The 22,290-nt window shown below is 41.7% G+C and overlaps 1 protein-coding gene across 9 annotated transcripts in view; it reads right to left on the minus strand.

The window, feature by feature from the left end:
* LOC112574668 (EVI5-like protein) overlaps positions 1-22,290 on the minus strand; it is a 62,041-nt gene that overhangs the window by 13,901 nt on the left and 25,850 nt on the right. For 8 of the 9 annotated variants that reach the window (XM_025255879.1, XM_025255877.1, XM_025255873.1 and 5 more), the window contains 8 exons: positions 21,296-21,439; positions 20,844-20,933; positions 16,393-16,496; positions 6,898-6,958; positions 6,237-6,290; positions 5,055-5,084; positions 1,658-1,828; positions 12-167 (listed from right to left, as the gene is read on the minus strand). In XM_025255879.1, the coding sequence (XP_025111664.1) occupies positions 12-167; positions 1,658-1,828; positions 5,055-5,084; positions 6,237-6,290; positions 6,898-6,958; positions 16,393-16,496; positions 20,844-20,933; positions 21,296-21,439 (810 nt within the window). The remainder of the gene's footprint in view (positions 1-11; positions 168-1,657; positions 1,829-5,054; positions 5,085-6,236; positions 6,291-6,897; positions 6,959-16,392; positions 16,497-20,843; positions 20,934-21,295; positions 21,440-22,290) is intronic. The other variant, XM_025255878.1, reaches the window with a different exon arrangement.

Raw genomic sequence — 22,290 nt, forward strand, 5'->3', positions numbered from 1 at the left:
CCTTCACTGACATCTTCCAGCTCCCTGATCTTGTTCCTTAGCTCCTTGGTGTGAGCGACACTCTCAGCCTCCCGCAGGCGCACTGCAATCAATTCCTCCTGCAAGTGCTGGATTAGGTTCTGCTCTTCAGCTGCATCCAGATGAACTTCTCCCTGCATCATGCTAGTCTGAAAACACCAGACAAAAAGTCCCTCTCATTAGCACAACATGCCACCTGACAATTGTCAAATTACACTAATACGTTTACCCTCTAAACCACTTTATGTCACATACAGCCCCTTCTTTATGCTCATATTTTCTTGTACTGAATTTCCAAGAGAAATGGTGAATTGATCATTCTCTTTGCAAAAATAAGTCATGAAGTATGAATTTCATTAAAAAAAAAATTCTACCCACACGACCAACAAAACAATGTGGTATAAAGTTACATTTTTATTTGCATGATTTCTCATTCACTGAGGCATTAATCTGTGTCAGGAGCCATCAATACACCCACTACGGGAAGCGGCTTAACCACCTTAACTCTTACACTTGGAAAAGCATATGGCTATATGCCAAAAAAAGGTTAAAAGCTCAAAAAGAAATTAGTTTAGTTTATTTCTTGTTACTCCTAGGGCCACAACACCACCTCGCCAGCAGACCTAATTTTGGGCAGCCTCCCTCAGCTGGGCCCATGTGGTTCCGACGTCCTTTGCCTCGCTCTCTACTGTTCTTTTCCAAGTCTGCTTTGGTCTCCCAACTCTCCTCTTCCCCTGAGGGTTCCAGTCAAGTGCCTGGCCATGGTGTCAGCTGGTTTGTGCAGCGTGTCCTATACACCCTTATTTGCGTTTTTTGATGTCTTGACTAGTGGCATTCTGGTTGGTTCTTTTCCACAGAATGCTGTTGGAGATCTTTTCAGGCCATCTTATTCCCAGGAAATGGCGTAGGCATCGGTTGGTAAAGGTCTGGAGCTTGTTGTTGATGGTGTTTGTCACTTTCCAGGTTTCACAACCATAAAGTAGAACTGCCTTCACATTTGTGTTAAAGATGCAGGTCTTACTGTGGAAGGACAATGCTTGGGAGTTTCTGCATGCCTGGCCTTCTTGATGCAGCTTTTGATGTCATCATTCGCTTCACTGTCCTTGTTGACAATGCTCCCCAGATACGTGAAGCGGTCAGTTTGCAAGATGTTCTCTCCTTGGATTGGGAGTTCCTGCTTGTTGATTCTCATCTCTTCGGTCTTCTTTCTGCTTACCTTTAAGCCAGTCTTCTCTGCTTCTCTAAGACCTTACTCAGTTTGGTTTGTGAATGTTGCTGCCGATGAGATTGGAGACTAATGTCATCTGCAAAGTCCAGATCCTCTAGCTGTATGGTGAAGGTCCACTGGATACCGGTGTTTTAAAAGAAAATTAACTCCTAAATTGAGTTTATGTGTTTGCTACACCGCATTAAAGGAAAACAACCATTTGATAAAAATATGAGCTACATTATCAACAATATTCTGCAGAGAGTGCATCATTGTATGTGAAATAGATCCTGAACTGAAGTATACAGATTGCCAAGACTGAGCGAGTGCTAACACAGCAGAAATGAGGTTTTAGAAAATTCCTGTCTCTCACCTTGCGTACAGATTGCTAAGGTTGGGTTAGTGCTAACACAACAAATATCTGTCCCTCACCTTGCTCCTGATATCACCAATGATAGACTCTGCCTCCTGCAGCTTTGTCTGCGTGTCCTTGAGCTGCTGCCGTGTGATAGACAAATGCTTTTTCAAGGCGTATGTCTCCTCTGCCTCCTGCGCCCTCGTCACCTGGTCCTGGATTAGCTTGTCTGCCAGTGATGCTGACTCCTGCAAAGGATGGAAAGCCAAGAAATTTACGCAAAGATAAAAATCGCTAAGCCTTTATACATTTGTATTAAATATTTATCATATAAATTTACACAACAGGCCCTATTTTAAAAGATGTGCATTTGTGGTAATGGTTCTAACTAGAAAAAATGGCTCTAGCTTCTAACAAATAAGTTTTGTGTAAGAAATGAAATGTAAAATGAGTAGGCACAACTATTTATTAATTCATAAACATTTCTACAGTCAAAATTTTTAACACAAAAGTAAATGGGAAGGCAAATGGAATGCTAGAAAAGTGCTATTCTAAAAAAGTACTACAGCAACTCTAATTAACATGTTTGCACAGTAATCTACTGCTAAAAGAGTTCTACAGCACCTCTAATGAGCACTCTAGCATGCTGTATTGTCTAAAGAACATGTTAATAATCAACTGCTTAAAGTGAGAAGTGTAGGAGTGACATCAGGCACAACACACTATTAACAAATCTCTAAGAGCTTAATTTTTCAAGATGATCCTGTTCTCCGCCAGTTTTGCCAAATTTTTCTATTATACTTATAACAATATTTAAAAAATCCTAAAGAATTTAATAAACAAAATCATAATGACCACAAACACATCAGTAAAATATATTTTTGTCACAAATACCATAGAAAGGCTTATTCCATATTTATACTGCTTTTTCATGCAATTAATAGAATTATTTCAGGACAAAGAAAACACTCTAAACAACTTTACCTGAGAAAACAGAAATGTTACAAGACTAAACATAAAGCTGTCAATAAGAGTGAGATCAGAGGAGACAAGCAAGAACACAGTTTGCTGATTTCTGTACATTGACATAACACTGATATAAGATTGATACAAATGATGTAGCACAAATCACAATGCTATTTTAACAACAAGGAACTACTGTAGAGTAGCAAAGGATCACAATGTGTGTGTGAGTGCATGTGTGTTCATCTGTTAGTGAGCACTGCACCACAATTCCTAGGGTAAAAAGGCTAGCAATTACACATAGTACCAAACTCACCGACCTACTCTGAAACAGTCTAGCACATGACACTGACAACAAAGGAAAGTTTTCATAAACAAAGCAAGGAAAACTAAGACCTCTTCCTGACGCTGAATAGAATGTTGCCTTGTAAACCACCTATGTGAGCCAGCCATATGAAACACCTGTCAAAGGGTCAGTCATTTCTATTTTATAGCTTGTTTGCAACAAAGAACAGTACTAGATCACACCTAATACGGGCAGGAACTCTGACAAAATAATTATTAACTAGGGTGACCAAACATACTCCTACAGGGCAGCCAGCATGTAAACTAACAATCAGCAAGCTTACAGTGGTAGAACTATGAACACTGACAATGCAGGAAGTAAATAAACTGAACACTGGGCCACCAGAAGAATCAAAGAAACTAATTGTTTTGACCCAGCAGGGTTCTACAGCAGCAACCATAAAATAAAAACCTCCATGTACAAGGCCAGCTGCAGATAGATAAAGAAAAATGTCTCTTGTTAAAAGGTTAAACTGTCAGATAACTTGCACCTCACATGAAGATCGTGTACAAGGCTAAAATGTCATGCTCTGAACACTTGCATCTTAAATATTTGAAGAACTTGTTACAAGGCTAAACTATTATGCTTGAAAAACACTATCACCTTATGCATTTAACTTAATAAGCAAAAATATTAAAAAATAAATGGCACATCTTTAGCAAACAAGCAAAAATATAACAAAGCTACATCTAGAGATGTAATAACTAAATAAATAACTTAAAAAATAAATAATAACTAATAAATAAATGGAATAACTAAAATATTTGAGGAGGTGATAAGGGAAACAGATAAAAAAGAAGTAAACATGACCTTACAGCAAAAGAATACTTCTCTGACTGGCTCAAGGTGGAATGGAAGTAAACATTATGTGACAGCAACATAATACTGCTCAGCTGAAGCCATCAATATAAGGCTACACCAAGCTCAGGGTGTGAGGGAAGTCAGCTTCAAGTGTAGCAAATAAAGTTTTTTAACATCTATATTTACTCCACTTCAAGCTCAGGGTGTGAGGGAAGTTCAGTTGGTTGTTTTGACCGACAAAAAAACGCCAAGGTACATCAGGGTGTGAGGGAAGCTCAAACAAAAGAAGAGGTATACACAGTGTTTTCTATTAAAGACCAACCTGAATGGTGTGCGTTTTTTTCAGGTATCGGTTGATACAGGTAATATAAACCTAACCTGTAAAATTCAACCTCCAAAACCCATCCGTTTATTAATTATCCACTGTGACTTGCATTTGCAATCAACGAGCACCGTAACAGTGTAGTATGCCATGCTAGTACACCATCTACATGGTTGCCAGCAGTCAACGCCAGTAAGAGAGAGAGATTGAGCGACAGTTCAAATTATTGATGATGACAGTGCATTTCTCCTGGTTTTGAAAAACTGCTACTTTAGCACGAGAAATGCAGACTTTCAACATTGGAGTCTGAACTGTCGCTCATTCTTTCTCTCTGTTTGGTAATAACTGCTGGTAATGTTATGAATGGTGTACTAGCATGGCATACTACACCGTTACCGGCGCACATCGATCGCATGTGCGAATTACATACTTTGCTAGCAGATAATTAATTAACAGATATGTTTTAGAAGCTTCAATTTACAGGTTTGGTTTATATCGCCTATATCTACTGATATCTGCAAAAAATGCAAACCATTCAGGTTTATCTTTAAGCTTCACAAATATGCACATATACACAATGTACAGCTTCTTTTTTTAATATTATTATTACTTTCAATTTCATGAAAAACTGGACCTAAACTTCATGTTCAGAATTCAACATGGTTGAGAAAAGAATGTAAACAGTCAACACATGTACAATCACAAGCACATGAGGACTGTAGCTTATGAAGTAACCATAGGAAATCATAATGAGCTTGAACTCAATCTGCTGGATACAATGACATATTCACACAGCTAAGCTTTCTTTAAATCAAAGATGCAAGACAAGAAAACTATTAAAAACAACGTATCTTCCATATAAAATAATGACCAGAGTACATTTTAAAAACTGATTAAGAAAAACAAAAGTATATTATATTAAAGTAAATGATGAGCAGATTTAATATTTTAAAAAACAGTGATCGCTTACACAGCAGGAGCTAAAACAATATTATACAAACAAATATTGACACAGCATATCAGAGTAACAGGAGCAACTCACTTCCTTTTGACGAAGCAAATTTGCTTCAACCTACAAGCAGTTGGTGAACAAAAGAGAGTACAGGTGAGTAGGACACAGAAAATAAACTGTTAGTGTACATCATCATGACAACTGTTTGTGTATTTCATCACAACAACTGTTAGTGTATGTCACTATAACAACTGTTAGTGTATGTCACCACAACAACTGTTAACGTATGCCACCATAACAACTGCTAGTGTCATCATAACTGTTAGTGTATGTTGTCATAACAACTGTCAGGCAAACCATTTTTACAAATAATACTATATGTGTCATAATAAAGTTAAACCACTTAAGAAGCTACATAAGTACATATATCACATCCTCACTAAACAAATATTCAGCTACTAACACCTGGCACACGCACACACTACTGCAAGTTAAAAGAGCACAAAAAAAGAAAATGTAGCAAATAGCAGTCTCAAGTTATTCTATCAATTATGTATAGGCTTTATTGCTCAAGGGAGAGAGGCACCTCATGGCATTCAAAAACTACAGCAACTCATTGGTGACTCAGATCTGTACAAGGAACATCCTAAGTTTCGAATAGAATGTCTGCCTATAACCCTGTGAAAAACACAGTCAAAGGGACTGCACACACCAAAAGACTGAGATGCAGTAGGGATCTCACTATTTCAGGAATAAACCAAATGAGAGGACCGACAGAAACATGGAGCTGAATACTAAAAGAGAGACTAAGATCAAAGTGTAGTATCTATCGTTCTTATCAGCGTAAGAGAACGAGAAAAATAGCAGGGCGAGAGAACATATAAATAAGAGAGGGGGGATGAGTGAAAGAGAGAGAGAGGAGAGAATGTGAGAATAGAAGATAGTATGAGAGAGGAAGAGATGGGTTTTTTTTTTAATTAACATTTATCCAGACTAGTTCAGACACACAGCAGTAGTAAGAATTTGTTCCAATTGCCTTCCAGTCTATACATGTGTTTATATGCAAAGTGAGACTTTTTAAGATGGTTGTACATTATTATGTATACTATTTGTTACATGTAATTATTAAAATTTATATTTGTTAATATACTAAATAAAATGTCTATGCTAGTGATAATCATCCACCACATCTAACAAGCAATAACAGGAAAAATCACCTTTTATTATTAATAGGTGTCACAATATTTCAGCTACTCAACATCAATATCTCACCTTTTCTAAATTTTCAATCCGTTGCCTCAATAACCTATTTTCTGTGCGTAGCCTCTGCAAAAGAGACATTTCACAATCATGACTAGCAGTTCAAACTGAAACACAGCCAGTAACCAAGCCAAGCAGAGATACACACAGTCACTAAAATAGAAGGACCTTCAATTCAAAACCACTTTCTCCAAAAGAAAAGCAAAAGAGTAAATAAACCAATGACTACCACCATACTGGCATAATTTACACATGTTCTTTAACTGTGCCACTGACCTGCTGGTCCAAGAATTTTTTTTTTTGTCAAATACAAAATTCAACGACCAAAAAAAAAAAAAAATATTATTATAAAAATTTTAAGTAAAAACCCAAGTTATTCACTTAGTCATTTGTCCCTTGACTGGTACTGGTCACTGGGGTGGGGGGTGGGGGGTGGGGACCACATGGATAGCCTAAAGTTTATTTTGGTTCCAAACAAGATATTAAAAAAACCACGAGTCATTTGTGTTGTGTGGACTGCACAGACAAAAGGTCCACAGTAAGAATTGCACAGACATGGTCCACTGTATGGCCTACACAGATGTGGTCCATGCAGGCAAGTGAAACCCTTATTAAGAGGGCTAATTATGACGATGTATTAAGATGAACAAGCATAAGCCACAGCAATCTTTACCCTCAGCTCAATCTGTTCTTCATTTTCCTTGGACTTGAGAGCTGTGTAGTCTTTTTCCAGCCTAAAGCATAGAAAGATACATGCTTGACAGAACACCCCATGAACAAATAGACATTACTATAAATACTGTTATATGTCAAAGTGTCTTCTATACAAACTGGCATTACTACAAACACTAATGGATACATGGTAAAAATCCACAACTGGCACTAGTACAAATGGTAAAGTATCACATGGTACCTGAAATCTGCTTATCTCTACTAGTAACTAGTGGTAATTAACTCTGATAATACTGTTATACCTATGATAAAGAGTAGTATTCTGTTGTACTTGCACTGATCCTCTCCACACTGATGTTCCGTAACCCTGACTGTTTTTGATATGGTAGGTTTACAAATTACAGCATTTGATGATGAAGTTTTGCTTACAAACAGGGTCCTTACAAATATAGCTTTTGATGATAATCTACAAACATAGATAACTTAAAAAAATACAGTATTTGGTGTTTTGCTTACATAGAGCCCTTTGCTCCCACCCTAACCCTGCCTGTAGACATAGCATGTATAAAAACTCAGAACACAAATAACCAAGTAAGAAATATTGACTAATGCTTATATTAACTATTCTGTTGTCAGGCTCATCAGACTGAGCTCATCCTGACATTCAACTTCTACACCAAGCAACTCACAAAGTGAGTGAGGGCATGATGTGAGAGAGAGACTGATCTGACATGCTAGACTTCCAGACCAACAAACTCACAAAGTGGGTGTGAGAGTGAGTGAGAAAGAGATTTGTTGATCTGACATGCTGGACTTCTATACCATGGTAATGTATCTTTACTCCTAACTGTGTGTGTAAATGTCTGTGCAGGGCTTCTGCTTACGCAAAAAATTGTGTACAGTACGCATTAAAAGTTCGGAGGACCCCTTCAATTTTCGTCAATGGGGTCCCCTGGGACCCCTTAAAATTTGGGCGAAGAACAGATATAAAATTGGGTAGGTGTAGTGTCTGACATCATTTTTTTTTTTTTTTTGCCCTTCGCACCTCCAGGTGCATAGGCCATCGACGACAGTTTACTGTTGTCGATGTTTTAGTAGCAAGGATTTGTTTTTACGGGGTGGGGGTGCTGGCCCCACGCCCAACCCTCCTCCTTTTTCGGCCGGGCTTGGGACCGTCCTTGGCAGAGAGCAGCCAGCCCTGTAAACAGATGCCACGTGCAGAGAAAGAACAGCGTGCCCGAGACGAGAAATGAACCCAGGGCAGCCAACCTTCACTGTATTGGTGACAGGCGCTAACCGTTGCGCCACCCACCGGGCCGCTGTCTGACATCATAGCCCAATCTATTGTTGTCTGCTACAAGGTGAGAGTTACTTCCCTTGCACTGAGGTTTTTTTTTTTCCCCTTACCGGGAAGAGCTCTATGAACCTAGTTCCAAGATGTTGTTGACAGCGTGATTAAAATTATCGTCTCGGAAACGGAAAGAAAGTGAGCACCCCATGTACAGTGAGCACCCCAAGTACAGTGAGCATAAGCTCATCACAGATGCTTGCACAGACTTCACGGCACAAAAATCTTGCCGTTTCTGACAAGACATTACAGTGCTTTGTGTGCCTGAAAGACAGTTGAACAAAGTAGTTGATGTGTTGGGGTTTTTTTTTCAACTTAGTAAAGGGACCCCTTGAAGTTAGCCTAGGACCCCTTAGAAATATGAGGAAGGGGTCCCTGGGACCCCAAAGAATTTAGCTTTAGCAGAAGCCCTGTCTGTGTATGTATGCCTGCCCTTGTGAGCAAAAGAAAAATTTCTGTCTTGGGTCTCCTTGACAGACAATAAAGCCTGATTTGATTTCATTTGATAAACTCACAAAGTGGCCACCAGGGATGGGACCTGTGAAGATGAATAATTTCCTGCACCAAAGCAAGCTGACCAAGTTTCATGTCTCAAGCTGTTTGACTTATTGACTACATTATGATTCAGCCTGGCTGTACAGTCACCATTGCCTAGGTTAGTTTGCCACTTAAACAAAATCAATGCCAGGTGTGCCATGGCTGGGAGCAGCATTGTCCCAAAGGAAATGATAGGGAGTCACAGAGCCTTTACGTGCGACATGGCTGACTGCACATGGCTATCACAGTGATTATCACAAGGATAAAACATCAAATATCACCTAACTTCTCCTTTTGTTTTCTGTATCAGCATGCACATACAATTTCTCATTTTAAAATTGGCCGCCATTTTTGTGTTCATATCTGACTTGGGCCAGTCCTGGCCCAGGCAATTACCGAGCTATTTCAGCGGCATTTCAAAGCTGGGACAACACTGCTGGATTATGCCTTCTGGACCCTGCCTTCTACGATTCAAAGATCACTACACACACTAGAGCATCGTGGAGCAAGTAGTGTGGATGGTGGATAGTGTGGACAGAAAGATGGTGGGGGTGGTAGCTACAACATACACACGATCTGTACGTGACCTGGAGAGTAAGGCCGGGGTACCACAAGCTATGTTTCACTTACTCGTCAACATCGTCTCCGTAGTCTACGAAATCCATGAAGGGACAGTGAAGTGTCGACACGCGGGCACATGAGCCTGTGAACGCAGCCGAGATTTGTTATTTATTTTTTGCTGCTGCTGGCAACCAGACAAGCAGTCAATAATGACAACAAGCCGACAACGTGGACACCACAACGTGGGTTGACTTTATGAATAGTGCGGTAGTGCCTCAAGACAGCACTGTCTCACTTCAGACCTGACATATCTGACCACAGGTGAGAAGGACTACCTGACGTGCATAAGAACACATCAAGGTGACCAGGCGCCTGTCCCAACCACCACTCGGCACGCGCCCTCAACAGCGACTGCTGCTCGCAACACACCAGCGGCGTCCGCAACACAGCTGAAGCAGGTGGTCACAGTAGGACAAGACAGGAGACCAGGTGCACACCCTACACTGTCAGCGTCTGTCTGTAATGCACCGACCTGTAGGCGGCGCTGCGCCAGGTTACACGAGACACGGGGTGGAATATCGGGTGTCGGCTGTTCTTATTGTGTCAGCATGCACAGACACACCTGACAGTTTAGTCAGCGCAGTTGTAAAGTCATCATATAGTACTGTGACAGTGGAGCGTTTAAACTTTAAAAAAAAACAAAAAAACATGCGTCATGGGGTCCATTAATAGTTGATGATGTGGCTGGTTGGCTGCTGTGTTTACGACAGCACAGCGCCGCTCTTACAACAGTTGATGAGGCTGGCTGCATGGCTGGCTGCTTATGTTTACGACAGCACAGCGCCGCTCTTACCCAGTACGCCAAGGTCGAGGGCGTACCCTGTCTCACCGACACTCACCACCTCAACGTCTTCCATAAGGTCGACTATAAACATAATGATAATGACACCAGGTGTCGCTGTATCTTTCTCTTCCTATGGTTCGCATTGTTTAGCGACAATTCCAGGTGGTAACAAAAGTTCAGCCTCAATGATATTTTCAAGCTGTTTCTTCCAGCAAGTGCTCCACATCTCTCTAACATTCCAACAAGTACTTCACATCTCTCCCCCGACGTGACTAGCAATGTCACATTTTAATACCGCGTGACTCACGGTTTTAATATTAAACTGTAACATCTTAAATTCAAGTCACAAAGAAAGTAATGAATGGTGGTCTGAAGAAGGTAGTCTATAGACATCTTTCTCGGTGCCTTCTGCAACAGGTAGCAAGGGGAGTCCAAAATAACGGGCCGGGGTCTCCACCACCCGCTTCTTCTTCTATGGTAGGATCCCTTCTCTGTTAGGTGTTTAACGCCGAATCAGCAACTACGACTACATGTGACCATCCACGACGAACTGAGCAAGTCGCGCGGAGCAGTTTTGTGAAACAGGCCCCGAAAGGTGATAGGGTCAGTTTTGTGCAGTTTGACTTTTCTTAAAAAATGGATTCCTTGGTTATTAAACTATCAGGAACATGCACTGCTATGTTAAAATAAAAGTTAGAAATCGACTTTAAATACGTTTTAATCGAGGCACCCCACTGCGATCCGTACCGCTTTCAGACGAAATTCAAACGCTGTGTCGATACTATTTCCTGTCATAACCCATCGTGTGATACCTTGACACAGAGCCAGGAGTCTGTATGTTCCACTTCTTTAAAGAACGATTCAAATATTAACCGATCAAAAGATTTGTCTGCAAAAGTTTCGGAGTAAACAATTTGGCACATCTGAAATTCGCGACATAAGACTCATTTCGTCGTGGAGGCCACTGGAGGGTCACATATCACGACAAGGCCGTCAGCCCTGTAAACAGATGCCACATGCAGAGAATGAACGAGTGCACGAGATGAGAGGCGAACCCAGGTCAGCCAACTCTCACCGTGTTGGTGACAGGCGCTAACCGCTGCGCCACCGGGCCACCCTTCTTCCCTGGTGCAAGGTGCTCCACGCTGACCTTTGTCGCTTTGACAGCCGTGACCTCTGCACCCGCCTCAATTCAGCCATTACAGCAAACTTCCTGCATTCTTCATACACATCAGCTTTCAAATATTCAAGATGGGTGCAAGTTGCTGTCTGTACCAATGTTTGTCAGCCGTATTTTGACCTTCGACCTACAGGCTGCAACTGGGTTTTACCATCGGCCGCACCGCGTGGCGGAGACGTATCTAGGTAGATATCTACCCTTCTTGGGACTACAACGCCTGCCGCGACGCCATGCGGAAAGGGCCGCAGTCCCGACATGCCAAGCGTGCCTCCACGCTACTAAAAGTCAAATTTAAATTTAAAAAAAAAAAACATGGAAAAGCTAAACACAAACAACTCACGATTTATTTCTGGTTTTGATACAACAAAAAAAAAACAAAAAAAAAAAAAACAACAAAAAACAAAAACAGGAAAATGTCTGCTAAATCATTCAGCAACACTAGAAGACCCATCGTCTGCATTCCTCGCTTGGAATATGATTCTTGGTTGGAACATTTGTCTCGCTACAAGGGCACGTCAAAACAACGAGTCGAGCTCACTCGACCGCGACTTCACTCGATCACCCTTGGTTACGAGTGATTGAATCTCTGCTGGCGTCACGGGGAATGCAAGGTCACTTCTTCGCTCCTTGTCAGCAGATTGTGTCATGCGACTCATACCACACACACAAACACGCGCGCGCATGCACTATATATATCTTGACAAGTGGCAAAGGCACTGCCCGCCCACACACACATTCTCACACACTCTCTCACACACGCATACTAAAAGATACACAAGCGCGCGCACACTAACTGAGAATTAATAGGGTTAACCCCGCGATTTACACTGACTTCAAGGGTCAACTTCAGTCTTTATAAATACAGGTAGTCCTCGACTTACGACGTTGATCCGTTCTTACGCGGCGTCGTAAACCGAATTTCGACGTAAGTCGGATCCTACGTTCATAGAGTACTGTACCATAATAACAGTACAGTACTGCAAACACTGACTTAGCCTATCCAAACACCTATCCTAACACAGTACTCTACACAATTATCAATAAACATAAATACAGTAAAATATTGTGCAGTACAGTACGTTTAATAATGAAATACTGTACTGTAAGTGCTGTAAGTACTGTAACAGTAATAAACAGTGTACGACGCTAAACCTCGTAAGTCGGAATGAGCGTCGCTTACAGCGTCGTAACCACGAAACGACGCAACTCGAGACCGTCGTAACCCGAGGACTACCTGTACATTGCCTCATTAAACCGTCTCACTTTACTATCACTGTCTTCAACTCTGAGCAACAAGCAGTGGTCCAGTTTTTACACTCATACCTGTATGAGAGGAAGGGTTATCTGCCCTCACTGTCACAAATACAGTGAGGAGCTGGTGAAGATCTGTGTTACAGGAAACGTTATCCACCCTCAGAGGGGTTGACAACATTGACAATAAAATACTAAAACTGCACCAGTCACTGCAGAAACACTAACCTCCCAAACACTCTTGCCACTCAACACTAACATCTCTAGCAAAACCGAGGTTAAACAACATAAATGACAATCATTATACTGCAGCCCTCTGCAAAAACTTTTGACATAACTGATCATGATCTCATTTTTTTAAAAAAATTAGAACTTTACAACCTTAGCAACTGATCCAATTCCTTAATTTCTTTCTCTTGAACAAAATAAGTTCAAAGTGCGACACCTATGACACTTTTTCAAACCCTTTGGTTACCTACAGAGGCTTCCTACCTATCGTAATCACCTATTACACACACAAAAAAAAAAAAAATAAACATGTACCACATGTTGCTAGCACTCTAGCCAAAAACAAACAAAAAAACCTTGTCAATTCAGACATCAATCACTATGCTTGTATATAAGCCTGTAATTTCTATTATTTGCCTTGTTTTGAATTAATGTACAGTGATACCTCGGTTCTCGAACGCCTTGACTTTCGACCAAATCGGTATTCGACCAGGAAATTCGAGAAAATTTTGTCTTGGAATTCGAACAAATATTTGGAACTCGAACATCTGAACGTCCGAGATGAGCCGAGTTGAGCCGAATGGCGTTCATTTGGCCCAGCGCGCCTTGCTTGCGTCATCAGTGACAATAACCACCCCCCTTCCCTCCTCCCTCCACATTCATTCCCTCCTGCCATAAAGTTTGGTACAGGTACAGTAAATGAAACACAATTTACTGTACTGTACATTTTTTTGTTTGTTTTTTGTTTGTTTTGTTTTAATAAATACACTTTTATTTCTTATTTCTTGTTGAGACTCATGTTTGTCTACATATTATATACAAATTAGGCCAGTAAATAGGCATTTTCTGGGGCTTGGAACGAATTAATCCAGTTTCCATTATTTCCTTTGGGTTTCATTGCTTCGGTTCTCGAACAATTTGGTTCTCGACCGTCCTCCCGGAACGAATTATGTTCGAGAACCGAGGTATCACTGTAGTATTTTTTATTTCTTCTACTTAGTCAAAGGGCTAGACACAAAAAAGCACTACTTTCTTTTTGCTGTCACTTTAAAAATAAAGATTTGACATTTTTCCCTTATACTCAGCAAATGTATCTTCCATGCTTCAGTTCTCTCCCTTATGCTCAGCAAATGTGTTGGATAGTTTATTTAGTAGGAAAGTGCTTCCATAAAAGTGCAATCTTGCACTATGGGAGAAAGGAAGGGGGCAGGAATCCGTAGTACCTAGAGAAAACTAGTGGACAGGTGTCACATACTGAGAATGTCCCAAGACAAGATCTGAAGCCCGAGTTTCTCACTGTAGTGGTGACAAGCGAGTGTTTTAAACACTATGCTACAGGGCGCCCCTCAGTTAATGTGTCTTCAATGCTTTAAGTTATTACTTAGAATGGTGATCTAGAAGAATTAACAGTGTGTGTGTGTGCATGCGTAATTATATATAAAAGCAGATATGAGTATGCACATGCATCTGTGATTTAGGTAAGAAAGAGAGAAAGGCAGAAATATCCCCTCAAATGTTAATCCCTTCTTTGACTGGTTGGTTGGCTGACTTAGTAGACAAATGTTTCCACTTTGTGGTGATTTTGGACTAAGGGTGGAGGGGGGAGAAAACCCCCGATGCCAAGCCAGAGAGCGTATAGAGAGGCTGCACTCCTTCTTTGTCCTTACTTGTTATGAAAAGTTGTGTCCCTTCGAAACCTGGTGCTACCAGAGTGCAGCCTCTCTATATCTACCATCTCTGTCCAAGCCCTGCGAACAGATGTCACATACAGAGAGTGTCCTGATATCTGAGCCCCAAACCGCTCACTGCAGTGGTGACAAATAAGTGTTTTAATCACTACACTACCTGGCGCCCCTCCCCCTCTCTGATCCTGATTACATGTTTATATACTTTGATTTACTTGATTACATACACAGTGCTAAGTGATATGCTTTAAAGGTCTAGAAAAAAGAAAAAAAAACCACCTGAGTGAAGCTAAAAATTAGCTTTAAATGTATTAGCAGTTACTCTGAGTGAAAGAGATTGCATATAAAGATAGGAATGCGTGTCAGGGACCTGGGTTGTCGCACCTGTTTCAAGAGACATGGATTGTTACCCTTGGCTGTATGATAGCAATGCACGATAGTGAGCATGACTAATGAAAGAGAACATAACTGAACACAATGTTCATTGGAACTGCTGTAGTTGTTGAGAACTCAGTTTTGTAATTTCCAAACAAGCCATTGAGGTAGAAAGATGCTGTGAAGTTTTTCTGCGTAACAAAGCCTGGGAATGTGATTCCTTTCCTAATAATAATAAATGCAAAATTTGTAAAGCGCAAACTCACACTCCTAAGAAAAATGCTCTTAGCACCTAAGAACAAAAATGAGACATGGACAGCACACAAGGAAGAGAAAAATAAATGAATAACATATGAACTAAGAAAGAATAAACAACAGAACTAATGAAGAACAAAAACAAATACAGAAAACGCAAAGAAGAACCAAATAACAAAAACTGCAAGTATCATGATATGCAAAAGGAAGATGTGCAGAGAAGGGTGTGAAAAATTAGCACTGTAGGTAATCGATATGTATTTTTCTTTATTATTATTATTATCATTATCTTTGTAATGGTTGGTGAAAGAATGAGGTGAAATGTTAACATTTTTGTTGCGGTTGTAACAAAGAGTAGACATGCGTTCGAACTGTGTATTCATCAAGTCATTAGGATTTCAAAAACCACTTGGAGGCAAAGTAATATGGGAACAGAAAGCATCAGCTGTCAAGGATTACAGGAGTCATAAAGTCGTCTTTGTCAGTCTGAAGTGTCTGCCCAGCCAGCAACAATGATCAAGGGTTATTGTAGCTGACATCTCCTTCATTAGCCTGCCAAGCCTGCTTAGGGCAGTTGCAGAGGATCGTCGAGTAGATACCATTGTCATTACAAACAAAGGAGAGAATTCAATGGGATAGAGGTGTGTGGTCGGACACGGACTTCACTTGAATGTAAGTGTGCTCTTTTGCGATTCTGTTTGTGCTGGAAACCAGTCTGGAACCTTGGTGTTACCAGGTGCGGTTCCCCACTTTAGAGACTGTAGAACTTGGAAGTCTGAACTCAGGTGTAAGGGAGAATTAACTTTAGTATGTAGATCTTTTATGACTTTAAGGGTGAGAGTAACATGTAATGGATGTTATGCTGGACTGTTGTTATTTCTTAGCTATTACTGGTATGTTCTTAGAGCAGTTTTTTTTTTCTTGCCTCCCCTTAAAGAGATAAAACTCTCAACAACAGAAAACATGAAGCCCATGGACAGATCTTTGCATGCAATTTGTTGTGAGAAAGAACACGTGGGACACAGAGTTTGCTGGTATGTATTGTCCGCACTCAGTGTCCCTGACAATGTGTGTGTGCGTACATATACTATGAATATCTAAATACCCCTCAGAGGGTGATAGAATAAAGAATCTTGATTCTTGAACCTCAAGAGCACTGGAATGAAGTAGTCTAAATACTGCATCAACTAAGTTTGCCTTCAGTTAGTCACACAATTACTCTTTTTACTTACCTTTTCATTTTCTTTGAGCTGTAGCGGCCCTGGAAGGCTGTCTGCAGCAGCAGCTCTTGGTCAGCTTCAGCATCAAACCTACTGCGCAGATCCTTCTGAAGGTACTGCAAGGTAAGCATTTAAAATGCCATCTTTACATGTCTGAACACGTTCTTCTGTCTGTATCCTTTACCGGGGGGGGGGAATTGGTGTTTTACGCCTTGTCAGCAACTAAGGCTATATTACGGCAAGCAGCCAGCCCTGTAAACAGATGCCACGTGCAGAGAAAGAACAGCGTGCCCGAGACGAGAAATGAACTCAGGGCAGCCAACCTTCACTGTATTGGTGACAGGCGCTAACCGTTGCGCCACCGGACCACTAGCCTTTACCAGAGTTTTTAACTAAGTGTAGAGTAAAGAAATTAAATTAAATTAACACCACACAGAGTTTACTGCTGATGGCTCATTACTGAGCATGAGACAAATATAAACAATATATATGTCTTTTCATCAGATCTGCATAATAATATGAAAGATAAATGAGAAGAAAGCTGTCAATCATCAGGATTTGTTGGTATTGACTTTTATGCAGCAGAAAAAGAAAGATCAGTTTAGCCTAATGACACAAATCTGCAATGCATCGTAACAAAAGGCTGACACAACCATGCAATACACTGTAACAAAAGGCTGACGTAAGATTGTGCACTAAGCTGTTTAATAACAAGGATACAGTGATTTACGCCCCCCTTGTAAGCATTGGGAGACCACAGACTGACTGAAATTGTATGTGTTACTTTTTTTTTTTTGACTTATTCTAATTTTTCAGTGTGGTCACTAGTCATAGGACATAGTTCCATTCTTCTGATCAGCAAGTAGACAGACATAAGAAGAAACTTTACACTTTTGGCATGGAACTGAGAATTGTGAGGGTATAGCTAGCATTGAGATTTCTCTGTGCAAGTTTCTAAGTTTTTTTCTAAGTAGAATTATTTAGTATTTATACTGTGTGTTGGGGGAGAGTATTTGTGTTATTGTGACCTGACCAGAACCAGCTTAAAAAAGAAAAGAGATAACAGATCAGAAAAAAAAAACAAAACAGAAAAGTAGACAGCGAGCACTTCAGTAAAAGACAAGAACCCCATAGATAGGTCGTTGTTTTGTGCTGTTGAAAGAACACGTGTGAATATCATGTGTGGTGCTCCTGTGAGAGTAGTGTCCGTGACATACACACACCTTTCAGTAATTACTAGAAAAGATATGTCCACACAACTCCGCCTGGAAGCCACTAAGGTAACCTGCCGGTCCCAAGCCCGGATGAAGGAGGAGGGTTGGGCATTGGGGCCAGCAACCCCACCCTGTGAAAAAATAAAAGGCTACAGAAACCGCAAGCACGATAACTGTACAACTAGAGCCTGGACGGGAAGATCGGGGCTTATGATGTATGCTGGTGAAAGCCCTCGGGAAGCCAGCTTGCCGACCCATCTTCTTACGGCCAAGGCAAAAACCAGGATAGGGACCTGGAACATCAGAACCCTATACGAGAGAGGAAAATCAGCTCAGATAGCAGAGGAAATGAAGAACTATAACATCAAGCTCCTCGGCCTGTGCGAGACAAGGTGGAACGGCAATGGTCAGACCAGAGTTTCATCAGGGGAGACTCTTGACATGAAGACCCTGACCATGACCACACACAAGGAGTAGCAGTACTCATGACTCCAGAGGCTGCAAGATCACTAATAGCATGGGAACCAGTCTGCCCCCGACTCATGTCAGCCAGGTTCAACTCCAAAGGGAAAAAGATCACGATCATCCAGTGCTATGCACCTACCAACGCAGTTAAAAAAGAGGAAAAAGAAGACTTTCACAACTCCCTACAAGCACTGGTTGATCATACTTCAAAACGGGACCTAAAGATCATAATGGGCGACATGAATGCCAAAGTTGGAAATGACAACACAGACAAAGGACACATAATGGGAAAGCATGGTGTGGGCAACTGCAATGAAAATGGTGAGCTGGTCACAGACTACTGCCTGTTCAATGACCTTGTAGTCGGAGGCACACTTTTTCCATACAAAACCATCCACAAGACCACATGGACTTCACCAGATGGACATACAGAAAACCAGATCGATCACATGACCATTAATCGCCAGTTTAGAAGGAGCCTGCTGGATGTCAGAGTAAAGCGAGGTGCAGATGTAGCCACAGACCACCACCTGCTTGTGGCAACCATGAAGATAAAGCTGAGGTCTGTCCACAACACATCAGACAGACCGCACCACAAATTCAACATGCAGTTTCTTAGAGACCGTAGAAAGCAAAAAGAGTTCAACTGCAAAATTAAAAACAGGTTTGCGACACTGGAAGGACTCCTGGAAGAAACAGTGGCCAACCACTGGACAGGATTAGGAATGGCTGACTCTAAGGAACTGGCAAAAGATAGAGGAAAGGAAAGAGCTGAACCAGATCAACCAATGTCAAGACCAGCAGGAAAAAGAAGAGCTCAGAGCAAAGAGATAAACAAAGAAGTGAAGAAGAGCGCAAGGGACGACAAGAGACAGTTCGCACACAGGATGACGAGGCAGAACAAGCAGCAGGGAAAAATAACACAAAGAGATTTTACGAAATTACTAGAATTCTGTCAGGAAGGAAAACCACCAATGCATGCAGACCAATAAAAAATAAGAATGGCAGCGTCATCACCGGGGATGCAGAACAAAGATCACGATGGGTGGAACATTTTGATGAAATACTTAACCGACCACCACCAACAACCACTTTGGACATTGCCCCAGCCGCCGAACAGCTCCAAGTAAACACCAACCCGCCAACCAAAGCAGAAATCATTGAAGCATTCAAGTCCTTGAATTCTGGCAAGGCGGCAGCCCAGATGGCATTTTTGCAGAAGAACTCAAGGCAGATCCAACAGCCGCAGCAGAGATGCTACATCCCCTGCTGAAGAAAATTTGGGAACAGGAGCAAATTCTAGCAGATTAGAAGCTTGGCTATCTAGTAAAGCTACCCAACAAAAGGTGACCTGACACAGTGCAGCAATTGGCGAGGGATTACGCTGTTGTCCATTCCAAGCAAGGTGCTGACCAGAATCATCCTGGAGCGACTGAAGAATGCCCTATACAAGAAACTGAGGCAAGAACAGGCAGGCTTTCAGCAGGGAAAATCATGCACCGACCAAATCACTACTCTACGAAATATTATTGAACAGTCCATCGAATAGCAATCGCCACTATACATAACTTCTGTGGATTCTGAGAAGGCCTTTGACTCCGTAGACAGGGAAACCATCTGGAAACTGATGCAGCACTACGGATTTCCACCAAAGTTCATTGCCATCATCCAGAAGCTGTACGAGGATTCGACATGCCACGTGATCCACAATGGACAGCTGACTGACCCCTTCGCAGTGAGGACTGGAGTGAGACAAGGTTGTATGCTCTCACCGACAATCTTCCTGATCGTCATAGACTGGATCGTGAGAAGAACAACCTCTAACAGCAACATAGAAGTTCAGTGGATCTTCGCCAGGCAGCTTGAGGATCTTGACTTTGCGGATGACATCAGCCTGTTGTCCCACAAGCAACAGCACGCACAGACAAAGCTCACTCGGCTCGCAGAAGAAGCAGCAATGATTGGCCTGACCATCAACATCAAGAAGATGGAGGTAAAGGAAGAAGCTCCACTCCAACTACATGCAGAATATATTACAGAGTCTGACCATTTCACCTACCTTGGCAGCATAGTCAGCAAAGATGGAGGTACAGATGAAGATGTAAGAAGCCGAATAAACAAAGCCAGGCTTGCATTCCACACCCTACGACCTATCTGGAACTCCAAGGCTTTGTCACACACCAAGATCCGCATCTTTAATACAAATGTAAAGTCATCCTTCTGTATGGATCTGAGACATGGCGTGTGACAAATGCCATCACCAACAAGATACAGACATTCGTCAACAGATGCCTGCGCCGCATCCTCAACATCAGATGGCCAGAGAAGATCTCTAATACAGACTTGTGGTAGAGAACCAACCAAAAGCCAACCAGCCAAGACATCAAGAAGCGGAAGTGCGGCTGGATCGGTCATACTTTACGAAAGCCAGCCGACAGTTTAACAAGACAAGCTCTGGGCTGGAACCCACAGGGGAGGCGCAAGGTTGGGAGACCCAGACAGACGAGGAGGAGATCAGTCCACAGAGAGGCAGAGATAGCTGGCATGACATGGTCCCAACTGGAAAGGGACACCCAGAGCCGGGTCCGATGGTGGGGTGTGGTTGTGGCCCTATGCTCCACTGGGGGCGAATAGGAACAAGAAGAATATGTCCACACTGGCCAGTAGTGATTTGTTTACTATCAAAGATATACCCACACCACCCATGGTGATTTACTGGGAATGTGACCACACCAACCAATAGGGATTTACTACAAAAGATATGCCCACACTAGCCAGCATTACCTTTAGCAACCCCTCCATGTCCAGGGCCAGAAGGTCCTCCTGGCAGGTTTGCAGTATTGCCACTGCTACCCTGAACACCATCTCCATACCCTACACACAGTAAAATAAATTAGCTATGTTTTAAACAAGTACTTCTATGATACAAACATCAGCAACTGATGCCATGACTACAGACATACTAATGGCACCACTGCCTTAAACTTACACACAATGCAAATCGTGACTATCTAGGCTCAGCTTAAATCATCTCTGGACATGTGTTGAAGCACAAGTTTTTCTGGTGGACAAAGTAAGCCACACTTCAATCTGATATCCCTTCCTCCACACAAAAGCAGATTTCCTGTCACCACAGCACTATAAGGTATAGCTGTCTTATGGCATCATTAGAGTATTTTATTATTACATGTAAGATAAGCAAACCACAGAAAGAGCATGAGAGACATGGTGCACACCTCAGAAATGAAGAGATCCATGATGCGGCGGGCCAGGGAGAGTGGGAGGGAAGTGGTGAACAGCGTCAAGAACCAGGATGAGGCGTACATGGACGTGTCAAAGCTCTGAGTGTGGAAATGGACTTGTAAGGCTGGTAACTGGTCCTGGACAAGAGCATACACATGGCTAGTCAATGATTTTGGGTACAAAACATCCCTTTACTGGACTGCATAATTCACAAACTGAAATACCCCTTTCCTAGACTACACTAATTAGCATATTATAATTCATCTTTCAGATTACCACATATCATGGCAGATTAGCATATGTCTTATGCCAGTTGACCACATAACATTAATTTAGCCCCAGATTAGCATACGTCTTATCTCAGTTGATCACATGACACGTTAATTTACCCTCAGATTGCTAGATACCAGGTGATAAACCATTCATTCACATCGATAAGTAATGCTAAAAATGAAACGAGTATTTTCATTATTTGCCAGAAATGATCATCACATTCTGTATGGTGTTTAGAACAAGGCAAAGGGGCCATGTCATTCCTTTCCTTTGTTCTCTTGACTGGCTACCCATCTGTTCTCACTTTCCATATAAGCTGTCTGTGCTGTTTTCATTTCTTTGCAGGATCCAGACCTACCTATTTCCATACATCCCAGCCAGACAACTCCGCTCATTGACTGACGACTGAATGCTAGCTATCCCTGTCACCAGATCACAACATATGGTCAAGAAGATTTTTGGTCACTGTGCAGCAAAACAGTGAAATGATTTCCCTTTTCACATCCCATTCCATTTAATTAAAATGTACATCATTTTGTGATGTTGACTGGTCTGTCTTGCCTGATAGCCAGATGTTGATTAATCTGTCCTGCGCAATATCCCAATGGTGATTTGTCTGTCCTGCCTGATACCTGTATGCCAGGGGTGTCAAACTCAACTACCCAGGGGGCCAAATCTCACATCGTCCACAAGGTGGCGGGCCGAAGGTTATTAT

This window comes from Pomacea canaliculata, linkage group LG11 (assembly GCF_003073045.1).
Source record: "Pomacea canaliculata isolate SZHN2017 linkage group LG11, ASM307304v1, whole genome shotgun sequence".
NCBI lineage: Eukaryota > Metazoa > Mollusca > Gastropoda > Architaenioglossa > Ampullariidae > Pomacea > Pomacea canaliculata.